The 17,466-nt window shown below is 44.0% G+C and overlaps 1 protein-coding gene and 1 long non-coding RNA gene across 7 annotated transcripts in view; both read right to left on the bottom strand.

Annotated features, from left to right (window-relative positions):
• Positions 1-17,466, bottom strand: part of LOC309344064 — a 207,222-nt gene that overhangs the window by 3,668 nt on the left and 186,088 nt on the right. The window lies entirely within an intron of this gene.
• Positions 1-17,466, bottom strand: part of ALG14 (ALG14 UDP-N-acetylglucosaminyltransferase subunit) — a 58,012-nt gene that overhangs the window by 16,500 nt on the left and 24,046 nt on the right. For all 6 annotated transcript variants that reach the window (XM_081866191.1, XM_081866190.1, XM_081866192.1 and 3 more), the window contains one exon: positions 332-844. In XM_081866191.1, coding sequence (XP_081722317.1) covers positions 614-844 — 231 coding nt within the window. In that variant the 3' untranslated portion in view covers positions 332-613. The remainder of the gene's footprint in view (positions 1-331; positions 845-17,466) is intronic.

Raw genomic sequence — 17,466 nt, 5'->3', positions numbered from 1 at the left:
AGGGGACCAGCCCTACTTCCATGATTCCTAGGTGGTACCTTAGGAATAAGCCAACATCAAACATCAGTTTCATGTTTTATACGTATATGAAGCATGTGTGTATGTGTATGTGTTTGCATACAAAACATAAAGTAAAAAAGGAAAACCAAAACAAAGAAAATTGAAATAAATACTTATATCTAATGAAAGCTGGGGAGGGGGGAGACTTTTCCCCCCTACTGTTTTTTACAGTGCCATGCACCTTGATGGACACTGCATAAATAATCCACTCCGCTGTGCAATTTCATCACAAACTAATATTCTTTCCCCCCTGCCATATTACTCCATTTACCTTATTCCCTGACTCATCAGAAAGGGGCTTTTTTAAGAGATGAGGATGAAGGACGTCAGTCCTGGAAACCAAAGTGACGCAATAGAGGTAAAGTTGAGTTCCTGACGGCAACTGGAAAGAGAAGCATAATCTTGTGGCGTCCAGCTATGCGATACTGGGTGGTACGCACATACGGTCCACTTTGGTTTTTAGAAATACACTAATGAGTCTTGCTTGACTTGTGTAAACTTGGGAAAAAACATCAGCATTGGTACTAAAACACATTGAGCTTGTCCTTTCTTGTCACACGATTCGCCCAAGATAGAGAGACTTGGGATACTTTTCTTTGAGTGCAGGCCACTGGACGATGAAATAATCTGAAAAGTGGTAAAGGATCTTCCCAGACAGAGACAGGTTTTCCACGCGGCAGATGCTCTCGACGTATACAATGGTTACGCTTTTTATCCCCAGCATCCTGAGCAGGAGGGCAGATGCGCATATGGGAACGCAAGTTCCTGGGCCATTGCACAAAACCTAAAAAGAAAAAATGCCGGACAGAATATTAAACTTCAAAACCCCACTATTAATGGAGAGTGCAAGGATAAATCCCATCAGTCATACAGGACGTTAAAAAACAAAAGTGAAAGGGTAATGCAATTTCAGACAAAATAAAAAATGATTATTGGAAAAGACAAAATCATTGCCTTCTCCACTGTCAAAATTTGGGGTTTTAAGGTGCAGAGAATCTATTATTATTCTGTAAACTGCAATCTATGGTGACGAATAAATGAAGATGGCTTCCACTGAGTCAAAACAGGGCTTAGATATCAATTCGCAGCAGTTCTCTGGGAAGAGGGCTTTCTGATCCCAGCCATCTGACATCCATTTTTATATAACAACAAAATGCCTTGTGGCACCTTAAAGGCTAACACATTTATTATGGCTTAGTTTTCATGAACCAGAGTCCTGCTTCATCAGATGCAGCTGATGTTGTTTTTGCTGCAACAGGCTAACACAGCTACCCTTCTGGAAATGGTTATGTTTTGCTATTTGTCCAGGCTTTCGGCAGGGGATAGGTGCGTTTAGGAGTTTTAGGGCGTTTTAATTATTGCATACTGGATGTTGTTTTATTTCGGGTTTTGTGCTGCTGACTGCCCTGGGTACTCTTCAGAAAGAAAGGGGCAGGATACAAATTGAACAAATGAACACAGAACTTTTATACAGATACAGAGGACTGAATCTTGACCCAAAAGTGTAACTTCCCCACCTATGGCCTTTGAGAGTGAGTCCACATCTGCACCATACAATTAAAGCACTACTAAACCGCTTTTAACTGTTGTGGTCCCCCCAAAAAAAAATCCTGGGAAACTAGTTTGTTAAGGGGGCCAAGAGTTGTTGGGAGACCCCGATTCTCACAATTTCCAGAGTAGTTTAACAATCCATCTCTCCTCCCACGGAACTTGGGAATTGTAGTTATGTAAGGGGAATAGGGGTCTCCTAAAAACTCTCCCCACCTTTAACTAACTATAGAATTCCCAGGATTCTTGGGGGGGTCATGATTGCTAAAGGGATTCAACAGCGCTGTAAAAATATGGTGTAGATGCAGCCTGAAAGAATGCATATTGCACACAGGTATGCAGAAATTCTCAAATAAATTCCTAGGGCAGGGGTGTTATTGGACCACTCCTTCCTTTGTTACTACCCTGCTCTTACTTCACTCAGGCAACAATCCCAATTCCACTCCTATCCTATCCTCAAACCAATATGGTGCTGAAATGCTCGGGGAGGGGGGCACCCATTCTTGTTGTCCTACCGTCCTTTCTAGGGCTAGGTGATTGGAATCCAACTGTGGAAATTAATTTGATTTTTTCCCCCCTTCATGGCTGCTGGGCTGACTTTGGGGGGGGGGGCTCTTCCAGCTGAGGTTCTGTCATACATATACCCTGACTTGTTCACTGATTTTTTTTCAGAGGGCCCGGTTCTTAAATTGCTCCTGTTTTTAAAATAGGCTGTCATGCTTTGGATCAGGGTTTTTCCAAACTTGGGCCTCCAGCTGTTTCAGGACTACAATTCCCATCATCCCTGACCACTGGTCTTTCTAGCTAGAGATGATGGGAGTTGTAGTCCCAAAACAGCTGGAGAACCCAAACTTGGGAAACACTGCTTTAGATGGAGGCTGTCATTGTCTGTCATGTCACAAATTAAAAAGACAATCCCCCCCCCCAAAAAAATGGGGTGGAGGAGACAGCAGAGGTAAAGCACAGCTCACAGGTGGCTGGGTACCCATTTGCCCCAGCCTGGCTACAGATCTGGGTGGGAAAGTGACGAAAAATTCCCCTAGAATGGAAAAGTAGCTTAGGGGGAGGAAATTGTTGGAGAGGACAGGAATGATGTGAGCATGTCTGTGTGAAAGATGGGAAGGTACATGAGAACCAACTACAGTGGTGCATCGCAAGACGAAAAGAATCCGTTCCGCGAGTCTCTTCGTCTAGCGGTTTTTTCGTCTTGCGAAGCAAGCCCATTGACGGCTTAGCGGATTAGCGCTATTAGCGGTTTAGCAGCTTTTAGCGGCTTAGCGGCTTAGAAAAAGGGGGGGGGGAGGAAAAAAACCCCACAGGAACTCGCAAGACATTTTCGTCTTGCGAAGCAAGCCCATAGGAAATTCGTTTTGCGAAGCACCTCCAAAACGGAAAACTCTTTCGTCTAGCGAGTTTTCCGTCTTGCGAGGCATTCGTCTTGTGGGGCACCACTGTACTTCAAAAGTGCTAAGAGCAACTGGGGCCCCCTGCCTTGAGGCCTACAATCTGTTAACAGCACCATGGCATAATTACAAATGGCAAGTGTGCTACCACATACTAGATTGAGGAGAAAGAGCTAAACATGGGAATGCCGTTTCTGCTAGTACCCTATCTCCCCTCGGTGTGTTGGATATTTGATGGGTTTTGGTTTTCTCGTCCTGCTTTTACTGCTAGCTGCCTAAAACTTCTAAATCAGATGGGGTTCTACAGAAATATTAAATCAAAATGTGTGCCTTAACGTGCGCCAAGGAAGCTTGCAGTTCTGAGAAAATTATCAGGGAAAATAATAATGTGCTGTGGGACTATCCAAGATTTCTGTGGGGAGAAGAGGAATTGCGAATGTGGTCAGCATGAGTCATCCACGAATTTATTATAATTAGGCTTCGGAGAACTCTTTTCGTAGGCTATTGTGGAGATGAACAGCTAATAAGAGAAAAAATAAACTGCAGGAGTCTGCTTTAAGAATTTCCTCCCCTCCCCCTTGGCTTATTCTCCCATTGAAATAAATAGTAACTGGTTCCCCCCATTAGGGTAGAAAGGCATCTTAAAATCTGCAATAGCAATTTGGGCATAGTTGTTCTACAGTTCTTATTAACTGTTCAACAGTTTTAATTCAAGAGAGAATCACCTCACAAATTCTGTGTTGGCGGAACTGTAATGTGTCCCTTACCATGTTCCATTTTCACCCAGATACAACTTTCCATGAGATTAGTTCACAGCATTTTGACCACCTCTGTTTGAGGTATTCTTGAGGTGTCAACAATTGTCCACATCCAGCCCCCCCCCCCGAGTACTAATTATCCACACACTTCCAACTGCCAGCCCACAAGGGAAAGAAAATATGGAAGAAGCAGAGGCCGTAGCCAATTGTTTTGCCAGAAATCCACTATGGTGTGTGGGACCGGCCTGCTCCCCTTTTTCGCCTCCAATAAGAGAATGTGTTGACCAGAGCTCTGTTCTTTTAATCAGGACTGTAACCTTTAATTAATTAATCAGCTGGTTCAAAAAAACTTTTGATTCATTGCTCATTGCGGAGAACACATGGCCTTCTAGATATTGTTGGTATCTAACTCCCATGAGACTGAGCTAACATGGTGAACAGACAGGGATGCTAGAAATTATAGGTCAGCAACATCTGGGGGGCTACAAGTTCCCTGCCCCAGTTTTAAATCAACAGAAAAGACCTCCCCAACACATTTTAATATACAGTGGTACCTCGGGTTACATTCGCTTCAGGTTACATTCGCTTCAGGTTACACACTCCACTAACCCAGAAATAGTGCTTCAGGTTAAGAACGTTGCTTCAGGATAAGAACAGAAATCGGGCTCCGGCGGCGCGGCGGCAGCAGTAGGCTCCATTGGATAAAGTGGTGCTTCAGGTTAAGAACAGTTTCAGGTTAAGAATGGACGGACCTCTGGAACGAATTAAGTACTTAACCCGAGGTACCACTGTACACACAGGCCCCACTATCCAAATGTTCATTATATGAAAATTCACTTATCCAAACAAGAGCAGTTAGTACCCAAACCTCGCTATACACACTGCAGATTCAGATATCCAAATAGCCAGACCTGCCTGTAGTACTGTAAACAAATAAGCAACCTTAAACAAGTCTCACTTTTTTGTGTTTTGCTGGTATGTGCAGCTGTTTCACCAGAAATCATTGGGGAGAGAGGGAGTGAGACATTGGACATTCCTTGTTTCCCTTCTGCAAGGTTTCAGAGGGTTTCATTGAGTTTCTTCATCACTTTGCGGTCAAAATTCCATAGCCGGGAACACAGTAGAATTTTTACCATAGAAATTAATGGAAATTGTTTACTCATTCCGCGAACGCTTACCAAACAAACGATTTCCTGATAACGCATTGTGTTCAGATAGCAAAACCTGAGTCTACTTCCCTAAAATTGGCTAGGTCCACATTGGAAGAGGTACTCTCCCTTCACTTTCACAGAGAAGGGAATATAGCCTAAGATGGTGCCTCCAAAACCAAGCATGTATCCCCCCATAAAACAAGGTGATAAAAAAGTTTAAATCTTTAAAACAAATTGCCTGAGCAAATTTATACATTATTCAATTTGTTGAATCAATTGATTAAGTTTTCTTTAATTGGGCAGTAATTGTACTTTCATAGAACCGTTACGATCCAGTGTTCGTGTAGCAGAAGGTTTCCCTGTGCTGAAGAGATTTCCTCTGGGCTTTGTCTATATTATTTTCTTTCTCTATTCCATTGCAGGGATTTCACTTGTCTTCCCCTTCACATTACAAAGAGTAACAGGCTGTTGTAACAAAAACTGCAGGTCTGCACTGAGCTTTTCTACCCTCCCTCACTCCCACAACTAGCTTAACCTACCCTGAGCCCTTCCATCATTTCAATGTGCTTTTAATTGGCTGCTGCCGGTGAAATGATTGAAATAGCATCAGGGTACAGAGCAAGTTGAACTAGACCCTACCAATGGAAAGAGCCTGACACAGGATTCCTGTTTTCTGCAATACCTATGTTCTTTGCAATCTGCAGTGCTAACCACAGAACGTGACACTGAAAGTCCTAAATACTTGAGAGCATGTGCCATGGAACAGAGTGGGATTTCCTTTGGAATTAATATGCATAGGGATTGCACTGTATAAACACTCACAGGTTAACTGCAAGTAGCAACCCACAAACAGGACCAAAATGCACAACTGTATATAGCAACACATAAACACACGCACCCCTTTCCTGTGAGCAAAGGAGAAAACAGATCCAGTTGATGTAGGCAAAATGTATGAAGACAGCAGAAACCATTCCTCGTCCCCCTCCCCCCAGACTTGGCATCCATTGAACTTTGACACTTTGCAGATGAAAGCTGCCTCAGTCTACTGAATGTGTAAATCTGTGCGAATGACATTTACTAGTTTCCAATGCAGAAACCAAGCTCCCAGCCTTGCATGGATTAAATGTCAGCCAAACTGGCCATAGAAGGGAGAAAGCCACTTTTAGGCCACTTGTTGAAACAAATGGAACTCCTCTGTGTATTTTAATTCTACTTTGGAGATCTTGGGATGTTCCCAAGCTAAAAGAAACGAAAACAGGACAATGATTCCAGACTCTTGGTGCAAACCCACACATTTTGAGCATGCAGCCGTTCTGCTGAAGAAAGGCTTAAGGACCTTATCAGAGCGGAAAGCTGCTGTAGACACTGGCCTTTGTAAGTCCAGCAGTGGTAGTGTAACACACTGTATTTCCATGTTCCTTGCCAAAGCCTGCTTTGTGGCCAAATAACCGCCTGAACTTTGGCAGTGATTCGCGAAGGCACCTAACAGCATCTTTGTCCTCCCTTATTTGCCAGTGCTTTACAAAACAAAGAGCAATTATAAGGGCCTTTCCCACATGGAACAGTTGGCATGGCAGAACAGCTATGATGTTAAATTAGTTTGTGTTTGAAATCCCTGCTTGGGCACTTAAGGTGTAATCCTGCCATGTTATTCACACACAGTTTTAATGGGGCTTATACATGAGTGGCCCCTTTACAGAGTTCCAGCCAAGTGTTTCCAGGAAGCCTTAGGCAACCCACTATACACGTGTGTGTGCCTGTTTAATTAATTAACAGCAGGGGAAGAGTGCTCTTGCGCTCAAATCCTGCAACTTGGTTATAGTGAACTTTTGATGTGACTAAGTAACAAGAGGGTTAGCTCCAGCTAGCCAGACCTCTGCCTAAACTGCCTCTGCTGCAGCCACTGAGAAGCTTTTGAGAGCCCTGGCAGCTTTGTAGAGCAGGGTGAGAGAGAAGGTGAGTTGCTTCCATTGCCTAGTTGGAATGTAAGCAGCACAGAGGTGGTTGCAACTGATTTATAATGACAAGGGGTGAGAAGCCTCACCTCATTTGCCACTCCTTCTCTCCATACACCCTTTGCTAGGTGAGGCATGGAGGTGGAGTAGGTTTAGACGGCAGAATTATCTGGTTTTTCCAGATGTGTGATGCAAGGATGCATTGGAATCACAAAAATAGAGGGACACCCCCCCCCACACTTTTAAGATTCATGAAGGCAAAATGATTGACGGCCAAGACTGATAAAAGGCTCATACTGTGGTATCCTTACACTGGAGACAAATAAAGAAGTGAAGGCAAGTTTTTATTGTTTGATGTTTTACTGTGGTTTTATAATTGTTGGAAGCCACCCAGAGTGGCTGGGGCAACCCAGTCAGATGGGCAACATATAAATAATAGAAGTGTTGTTTTATTACTATTACTATTACTATTATTACTATTACTATTACTATTACTATTAATTACTACTACTACTACTACTAACCCGGGCTATATAAAGTGATTGCATGAGCAATTACTTCTTGATACACAACATTCTACCTTTACACTTACAAGGAAATGGCGCAGGCAGGCAGAGCCTTACTTACTGGTTTTGCTAGAATCACAGGAGAGCTGCCCTATGTTACACAGCCACCCATTTTGTGCTCTTCTGTGGGGTACATTATAGCTTTGTGGATATCCAATGGCCCCATATTACTCTGAAGTTTTGGGGCAGGCATTGTGGTATGGGGATAGATGTGGCAAAACTGAGTAAGCGATCCACTGCTACATGAAATCCTAAAGCTTCAAAAGAGTATTTGCACGCTGGAGACCAGGCGACCACCACAGGACCTCTTTACTGCTCATTGCTACATGGAGTCTTTCATGCTTTTTGACGGTCCATGATTCTGTGTGCCTGCTTCCCAACTTTTGTTCTCCTCTTAAGCTACTTGACGGGCCATGCAAACACCAGTTAAGGAGTGGACCATTAGTAGATGTATTCCCCTAACCAAGGTGGAGCACAAGAACTTAAGAAGCTGCATTACACTGAGTCAGATCACTGGTCCATTTAGCTCAGGACCAACTACACTAGGAATGGGCAGCTGGATTCTTATCTCCCTCACCCACTGCAGACCAACTGATGGGTGGGAGGAGCCACCCACTTGTTGGTCACAGGGTGTCATGACATCAGGTGATTGACAAGAGGCAAGGTTCAAAGGAGGTTGCTGCAGTTACTGATTTGTCTGCTAGAGCAACCACATTGGAAGATATGGATTTAGTGTGCCTTCAAAGAGGCTCCCTTTTAATGGACCATCAGCTGAAGATGTTTCTAAAATTGGAGCATTTGCCCCTCTGCAGAGAAAGCAGCTTGTATTCAAAGTGCTTGGGGAAGCACTCTGAATACAACCTGCTTCCTTCTGAGAGAGGAGTGCACCATTTAAAACACAGAACTTTTTTTTCTTTCCAAAGGAAGCCTGCACAGCCCCTTGTGCTGTGCTTCCCAAGAGCCTGACAATCAGCTGACTGTTGGGTGCTTGGGAAGCACTGCCCCAGAGGTTTGGGGTTGGCTGAGCACAGCACTTCAGCCAGCTGATTGTGCCTGCAAAGCCCCTTGCAACCAAGCCTCACCTTTACCTGCCCCTCACCTGACATCAGGTGTAGGGCAGGTGGGCATGCATGGACAAAACAGCCTGGCAGGATAAATGGAGCTGCCTGATTTAGTTACTGAACAAGCAAGAAAGGATTTAAAGAAGAAATGTTCTGGCTTGGAACTGTGGTTTCACCATCGGATGACTCTGAACTGTTATTTTACTTTTCTTCTCAGGCAAGGAACTTTGAGGACAGAAGAGAGCATTGGGAAGCTGTCAGACGGATCAGACTCCTTTTGTTTGAGCTGCCACTTCTTTTCCTCCTCAGAAGTGTTTACAAGGGGTGACAAAATTATCCTATGAGAACTGAAGCACATTCCCTTACTAACTTCATGGCCCATGTTGTGGGTCCCTAAATCTCGAGGGAGTTAGGGACCCTTCCGAACATAGGTGCTTCCTGTTCTGTGAACCAAGCTTTCTTGTCCTTGGCTCACCATACGACAGTGACACCCCTCCTCCTTTCTTCCCTCTACTCTGCTCAGTGTTTTCTTAATTTCCTCAACTTTCACTGTTCTGTTTTCTTCTGCTTACTCTTTTGTTTCAGCTGCCTTTCCACTTATACCCGAAGCACACGGAGACAATTTCCTCTGCTGTGCCTTCCCTGTCAAAACAGTCACAAGGTTTTGGGGTCTAGCCACAATAATGCATTCTATGCATTTGCAAGTTACTTTTCAGCTAAGGCAGCTCCCAATGTGACGTAGGTCACATGCACACCATACCATTAAAGTGTTGCTACATCATTTTAACATTCATGGAGAATCCTAAGAAATATAACTTGTAAAGGGTGCCGGGAACTGTAGCTCTGTGAAGTAAGCACCCTTAACAAGCTACAGATCCCAGGATCAGCTGCGTTTTCTTCCGCAGCCTCAGGTGGAACGGCTGGCTGTTACCTCCATCTGGCTTCCCAAGAAGATTGCACAGCAATTATTTCTGGTCCAGCCTTGCAAGCAAGCCCGCGACAATTACCAACCCACAATTTCGAACAGCCTGCCTGCCTGCTCATATAGGTTTTTAAAATTAAATACAGCCCCTTACAAATTAAAACAAATCCTTTAATTTCATACCCTTACAAGTTGTTGGCAAAAGAACAGTTGCTCTGGGACTGGTGAGGAAAGAGACGTCTAGCACCTCTGCTTTGAGGTAACTTCAAATAAGAAATTCTCCCCCTACTTTCCTTTACAGCCTGAATGTAAAGCACACACCCCTTTTTACCCAAACTGACACAGGCGGCTCAATCCTAAATATGCTGACTTGAAAGACAGGTCCAGCTGTGCTCAAGGAGGCTTGTCCCAGGCCTTTGGTTTACAGTGGAATAAGCCCTGTTCAACACAGCGGGGCTTATTTCAGAATAAACATGCATAGAGATAACAGTGCAATTCTAATCACGTTTACTCAGAAATGAGCTCCACTGAACTCAGTAAGACTTACTTCCAAGCAAACATGCTTAGGTTTGGGTGGCAATTCACATTTTACTCCAAAGGACTGTTCGCAGCTGGGCTTTGCAGTGGAAGGTGGTCTTCTCTGTTCTCCATGCCTTCTTAATTTGGCAATGCTTGCTAAGCTCAGATCCGGAAGCCACTTTCAATTAATGGGGCCAAACCAGAGTAACCACAACACGTCTTGGAACAGGGAGCCTGGGAATAAACTTCTCCCTCCAGCATTTTTCAGTCTGCTTCCTCCTATAGGTCCTTCAACCTTCGAAATTCCAAGAAGAGGAGTTAAAACCAGAAAGCTGCTTTTCGTGATTATGGGGGAAGTATCTCAGCTGTGGAAAATAATTCAATGGCAGCTTCTGCAAGTACGAAGGTAAAAGTATTAACAGACTGATTCATGGTGAAATACGAAATGATCATAGGAGAACTGGGTAGAATATGTGAAATGGATTGCTTGTATTTTTAAAAGGTTTATGCTGTAGAAAAGCTGCATAGATGTTTTAAAGAAAAGACTCTGGATTTAACATTTTGGTTGCCTAAGGAGAAATTCATACTTGGCACAGGTAAGTGCCTATTTGCAGGTCTGCTTTAAGCACTTCCTGAGGCTTGTGGTTTCCCATTTTAGGCCTGGTACCTCCTGTTTGCTAGAAACCTCCTCAGGTGGGTGAGAGTTGTCAGAATCACAGAAATTACGTGTAAGTAGACTGTTCAGATCAACACGGGACGCAGGTGGCGCTGTGGGTTAAACCACAGAGCCTAGGACTTGCAGATCAGAAGGTCAGCAGTTCAAATCCCCGCGACGGAGTGAGCTCCCATTGCTCAGTCCCTGCTCCTGCCAACCTAGCAGTTCAAAAGCACGTCAAAGTACAAGCAGATAAATAGGTACCGCTCCAGCGGGAAGGTAAATGGCGTTTCCGTGCACTGCTCTGGTTCGCCAGAAGCAGCTTAGTCATGCTGGCCACATGATCCGGAAGCTGTACACTGGCACACTCGGCCAATAAAGCGAGATGAGCACCGCAACCCCAGGGTTGGTCATGACTGGACTTAATGGTCATGGGTCCCTTTACCTTTACCTAGACTGTTCAGATCAACAGTTGATTCAAGTGCTTGGTACTGGCCCTCTTTGACTGTGCTGTTTTGGTAGGGTGGTTGCCCCAAACATTTGCACCAGCATGGTGGGAGGCTGTGCCACAAGACCCTATATTTTCTTTATGTTAAGATGCAAGAAAAGCCAAGTAGAATGCCTTTGGGAAAGAACACCATGTCAATGATAAGGACAAAAGAGTTCTGTTAAAAAGTTAACTCTAAAATATGATAATTCGCCAACAGAAAGGGGAGGTTCTCTTTGAAAAATGCACATAACCAAACATGTATTAGAAGCAGCTCCAGAACTGGCCCTATTAGATATTTTCCAAGCATATATATGAATGCAAGCAGCTGCTTTATAGTGAGTAAGGCCACTGGTCCGTCAAACCCAACATGGGCTTTTCTGACTGGTGACTGACTGAACCTAGGGCCTTATCAGCTGCACCACTGAGTTATAGCCCTGCAAAACAAAGTTGTTGTTGGTTTTTTTAAAAAAAAAAGACGGTGTGGAAAATAAATAAGTGGAGGATGCCAGATCCAAAAATCAAAACACAATGATGGAAAGACTGAAGGAGCTCAATTAAACACACACTTTCCCAGGGACAGTCTTCAGGTTCCTCAAGCACATATCTGAAATTGCAATCTGGAATCCTTAAGTCTTCAAAGAAGCCTTATCTAGGTACCAAATTCTGGAACAATGTTTTAAAGGGCAGGAGAGGAGGCTAATAATTTTGTCTGTCTGTGTGTGATAGCTGTCAACTTTTCCCTTTTCTTGTGAGGAATCCTATTCGTAATAAGGGAATTTCCCTTAAAAAAAGGGAAAAGTTGACCGCTATGGTGTGTGTGTGTGTGTGTGTGTGTGTGTGCCTTTCCTAAGTGGATTGTATTGCTTGTTTTCACTATTGCTCGAGAAAGATGCCCTAACCCTATGCCACTAGGGTTACTCATTACATGAATGCTTGCATACATAAAAGAGGGGGCAAGGTGGGCACATCCATTGCTAACAGAAACCAGTGTTACTTTTTCTTCCGGAGTGTTACTGCTCCAACTATGAACTTTTTAGCAGAAGTAGGTTGCAAATAAATGGAATTCCCCATTGCATAAATACAGTTATTGAATACAGGCCAAAGAACATTGGTCTGGCACCAGCAAGACCACACTCGGAATGCTACGTTTATCCATTCATGTCATCCCCATTGTCAGGAGAACCAAGGAACAAGGGCAGGGGTAGTAGAGAGGAACCAGAGAGATACAGGAATTCATGGGGTTTAAGGACTTTAAAATGGGGGCATTGCTGATCTGAATGCCCATTTGCAATCCAGACAAATATGCAGCAAGGGTCACTTAACTCTGAGGTCAGAATTCACATTACACATATGGAAAGAAGGATCCAGAGTGTCTCCTCAGAGGATTTTTGCCTCTGAGAACTCCTAGCAAATAAGCTGCAGAGGGAGAGTCATGTCTGTAGTTGCTCCTCCAATGCTTTTTTTTTTTCAGCATGAGGTGAAGAACATTTCATTTCCCCAGACTTTTCCATCGTAAAAAACAACAACCTTTCAGTGTTTTTCAATTGCTTTGTACTGATGTCATTCTCTGTTGGTTGTTTTTTTTTTTTTTAATTCCGTGGCTGGTTTAATTCTGTTTTAGATTTCATGTTTACAAGTTAATTTTTTGTATCTTATGGTTTTAATTATTATTATTATTTACTTCTAAACCACCTAGAGAACCTTTGCTACTGGGTGGTATAGAAATACTGCAAGTGAGTAGCCAGACTGTTCCTTCTTGGTCATGCACGTAGCAATGCAGTTCTATGAAGCCAAGAACTTCACCTCATGGAGTCCCACACGTACTTTGGCTTGGTGATGACTGGTGCCCATTGGGACTGACAGGGTGGAAGGCAGAGACGACAATGGCAGGTGGAGCCAGAACCAATGACAGCCGCCCATCTCCCTCCCTGCTGAATTCTGCAAAGGCTCCTCCTCCGACTAAGGAGGAGGAAACTGACAGACAGGGCCACCTCCTAGACTGGATGCAAGTTAAGAGGGCAGGGAGTTAGGGACTGGCTGAGAGGGTCCCCATCCTATTATCTACAGCTGCTCTGCATCCTGCCCTCCATGTGTATTGCGGGTGGGGAGGCAGATTGCAGGACTGTGACTAATGTGTGCACTTAAAGCCATGCTTAGGCAGTTTAAACCCGCCCCCACCTCCAATTTCTCTAGCCAAAAAAGAGGCCTGGCAGCTTGGATATTTCCAAAGCAGATATCCAAAGGAATGCAACCTCCGTTATTGATGAAACAAAGAACACTCAGACCTCTCTCATGCTATCAGATATTATTGCTTAGGTAATTATCAGCCACACTGTGTTCTTTGTAAATACTGGAGATCGTATCGCAGCTTCCTCTCCTCTCCCCCTCCGGTACTCAGGAGGGCACTGAATAGAACCAGTTGAAACTGCATGTTCAACGCTATTAGAAGGTAATGGTCTGAAACCATACACAGAACTGCTGTACGCCGCATTTATTTCTGATGTCCTTAGTGCTGGAGGTGCGTTAACTGGTTTCAGGAGAGCTTCAGGAGAGCTTCCCTGTTAACAGTAACAAAAGCAACCCTGGCTGCAGGCCTCCTTCCTAAAATACTAAAGCTGCACAAAAAATAATAGGGAATGGTGGTCTCAATCCAGAGCAAGTTAGTCCAAGTCCCATTTAAATCAGTGGGACAACTAAAGTTGTGCTGAACTTTTAAGTTCCCTTGAAATGGATGGGATTTAAGCATGACCACCTCTGAATTGGGGTTTCATTTTTCTGCCTCTAATGTAGGAGCTTTGCTTTGTAGGTATGGATGACTTCTGTTTATATTTTCCTACATTGGCTGTTGTTGTTTAGTCTTTTAGTTGTGTCCGACTCTTCGTGACCCCATCGACCAGAGCACGCCAGCCACTCCTGTCTTCCACTGCCTCCCGCAGTTTAGTCAAACTCATGCTGGTAGCTTTGAGAACACTGTCCAGCCATCTAGTCTTCTGTCGTCCCCCTTGTGCCCTCCATCTTTCCCAACATCAGGGTCTCTTCCAGGGAGTCTTCTCTTCTCATGAGGTGGCCAAAGTATTGGAGCCTCAGCTTCAGGATCTGTCTTTCCAGTGAGCACTCATGGCTGATTTCCTTAAGAATGGAGAGGTTTGATCTTCTTGCAGTCCATGGTACTCTCAAGAGTCTCCTCCAGCACCATAATTCAAAAGCATCAATTCTTCGGTGTTCAGCCTTCTTTATGGTCCAGCTCTCACTACCATACATCACTACTGGGAAAACCATAGCTTTAACTATATGCACCTTTGTCGGCAAGATGATGTCTCTGCTTTTTAAGATGCTGTCTAGGTTTGTCATTGCTTTTCTCCCAAGAAGCAGGCGTCTTTTAATTTCGTGACTGCTGTCACCATCTGCAGTGATCATGGAGCGCAAGAAGGTAAAATCTCTCACTGCCTCCATTTCTTCCCCTTCTATGTGCCAGGAGGCGATGGGACCAGTGGCCATGATCTTAGTTTGCCATTATATTTTCCAATTAAGTTTCTGACTTGGTTGCTTTGCAGCACTGGATTGTATATCTAGGCCAGGGGTTGCTAACCTGTGGCCTTCCAGATGTTGTTGAATGGCACTTTCCACCAACCCCAACTATGGCCAGTGGTCAGGGAGGATGAGGACTATAGTTCAGAAACATCTGGAGGGTCACATCTTAGCCAGCCCTGATATTGACTGAAATTAATATGGGCTGTATAAAGAATTCAAATTGTTGCTTTTTGGTTGTTGTTCAGAACAATTGTTATGATCCTGCCAACTTTAGATATGTTTAAGTTTAATTGATTTCAGCAGGAGAATTGAACATGTTCTTAACTCTCTCATACTGAAACCAATGGGATTAAAAGTGTGCTCAGCTTAAGTTCTGTCATGCTCAATATTAACAAAATGAACATTACACAGATGCATCCACTGCAGCTTATAGGAATGTCTCATGTTAGCAATTTGCAATTCTTATTATTGGCACAAATATATTTCTAGTCGACTTGAAGGCATTTCTCCCCCTTGAAATTATACGTGAAGGGCAAGAGACCAAACTTTTCATACTGGGTGTTCTGCTCTGGCCTTGCAAAGGAGCCCTGGGGTGACGTGGCAAGGTCAGGTCAGTTGTTGCAGGACCAAGGAGAGCTCCTAGTCATTAAGACATCTGGGGCAAACTGATGGATGACCAGCTATATTTCTCTGTAATACCCGAATTGGAGAGGCTATGCAAGCACTGGAGCAGTGCCTGAACTTGCTGGTGGGCTGGATGAGGACCAACAAACTGACTCTGAATCCTGGTAAGCCGGAGGCACTCTGGGTGAGTGGTTCCCAAGTCTGGATAATTGATCAGTTGCCTGTTTTGGACGAGGTTGCACTCTCCCTGAAAAAGCTGGTTCATAGTCTGGGGGGTGCTCCGGCTTTGGCTGATATGAGAGCTGCAGCTGTTTCTTAACTGAGACAGCCCGACTGCTGTTGCCCATGCGCTGTAACTTCCAGATTGGATTACTGCATTGTGCTCTATGTGGGGCTACCCTTGAGAATGACAGGTATGGTTTTCTCAGGAGGTCTAATCCATCCAATGTCAGAATCAGGTCTTTAGTGTGGCAGCACCTATCTTTACAAATCGGACAAAGTGTCATCGCTATTGTCTTTCTGGCAGGCCTGTCTGGGATAGCTCAGTCAGTACAGGGCGAGGCTCTTAATTTCAGGGTCATGGATACAAGCCCCAAGTTGGCCTTCTTGCCTGCCGAGGACACCATATCCAGCTGTACCCATCTTTAGGTAAGTCTTCAAGGAACAGAGGTTGAGAACATAAGAGGAGCAAGACATCTAGCCCAGAATTCTGTTCTCACAGTGGCCAACTATGAGAAATATTGACCTGCCCACATTAGGACTTTACACAACAAGGGTGATATCCAATGCCCTTGTTGTGTTAGCACAAGGATCTATGGTATCCCCCCCCTGCACACCCCACATCTGTTCCAGAGGGTTGGGGAAAACCCTACAGATTTAGGAGGTGCATGTAGGGGACAGCAGGGAAAGGAGGTGCATTTACAGATTTAGGAGGTGCATGTAGGGGACATTCCGTTGTGCAAGGAGAAATCATTTTGCAACATTCACCTAGCACTACTTTAGATACAACCCCAATATGTTTGTTCTCCAATTTAAAAAAGCACATGAGACAATACACACCCGCACACCTGCATACACACACAGAGCAGTATTTTGTCAGACAAGTTATGGATGGAAAACCCCCACAAGGCAACTTAGCAAATTCTCTCTAACAGAAGAAATCTACTTTTTAGTAATAATAATAATAATAATAATAATAATAATAATAATAATAATATATTTTTTTCTATGTGCTCTGTAAACTCCAGAGATCAGGATAGAAGAACCAAATAATATACTGGAAAGTAATCTAGGTTTGTATTCTCTCCTTTAATAAAAAGTGGGGGGAAAGCCCTAATGCAAATCATGCTACAAAGGAACAATGCTTTATTATCCATTCTAGCATACTACAGAAGCGCTATGAACTTAAGACATTTTGAGAGCTGCGGAGAGAATGGAAAGTCTTAGCTAAGTGTAATAAAGATCGCCTTTCATCACTGTGTGAGCGTTTCTATAACAATTGTATCTGTTTGCTATGGTGGAACTTAGCAAGACTGTGAATCCGGCACCTTACACTGCTTGCTCATTTCCATAATGCTATATGTATGGACTGAGGGTACTCCCTACCCAATCCCACCTTAGGGTGCCTAGCTTCGCACCTTTGGGAGATACGGTAACCAAATGGTATTGTAGTCAGCCTTAAGTGAGACAGCTGCCTCCAGCCTATTCAGCTGTAAAGAAGCATGAAATCCATTAAGGTTAAGGAAGCCAGATGGAATCCTTGCCTCGTCACTCTCTCACACAGAGAAGGAAGGAAAACACTGGAGTGCCTTAGGTCAGTCGGTAGAATCAAGAGGCTTCGTCACTTCAGGCAATAGGATGCAGGGTTTGTGCATGATGTACAAGAATGCTGTCTTGGTGGAGAAAGCACTCTGTGCATATAGAAAAACAGCCTGTCATAGAGAAGGCATTATCTAAATGGACAGATTCTTGCAGTGCTATTTTTTATATAAAAAAGAGGTGCTGGAACTCACTATGAACGCCTCCCTTGTTCTCTTATAATGGCGATGGCACCCACCTGAGAGGTGCCGGAAGTGAGTTCCGGTGAATTCTGGCTAAAAATAAAATAAGCCCTGGAATATTGCTTTTTTTCTTTGAATTTATAAACATTTAAGCATAGGAAGTGTCCCCCCTTCTTCAGATCTCAACTATGCCAAGCAGCCTTAAGCAAGGTATCTTACCTGA

Source organism: Podarcis erhardii (assembly GCF_964252035.2).
Source record: "Podarcis erhardii genome assembly, chromosome: 6".
In the NCBI taxonomy this organism is placed as follows: domain Eukaryota; kingdom Metazoa; phylum Chordata; class Lepidosauria; order Squamata; family Lacertidae; genus Podarcis; species Podarcis erhardii.
This window is presented reverse-complemented; position numbering and strand designations above follow the sequence as displayed.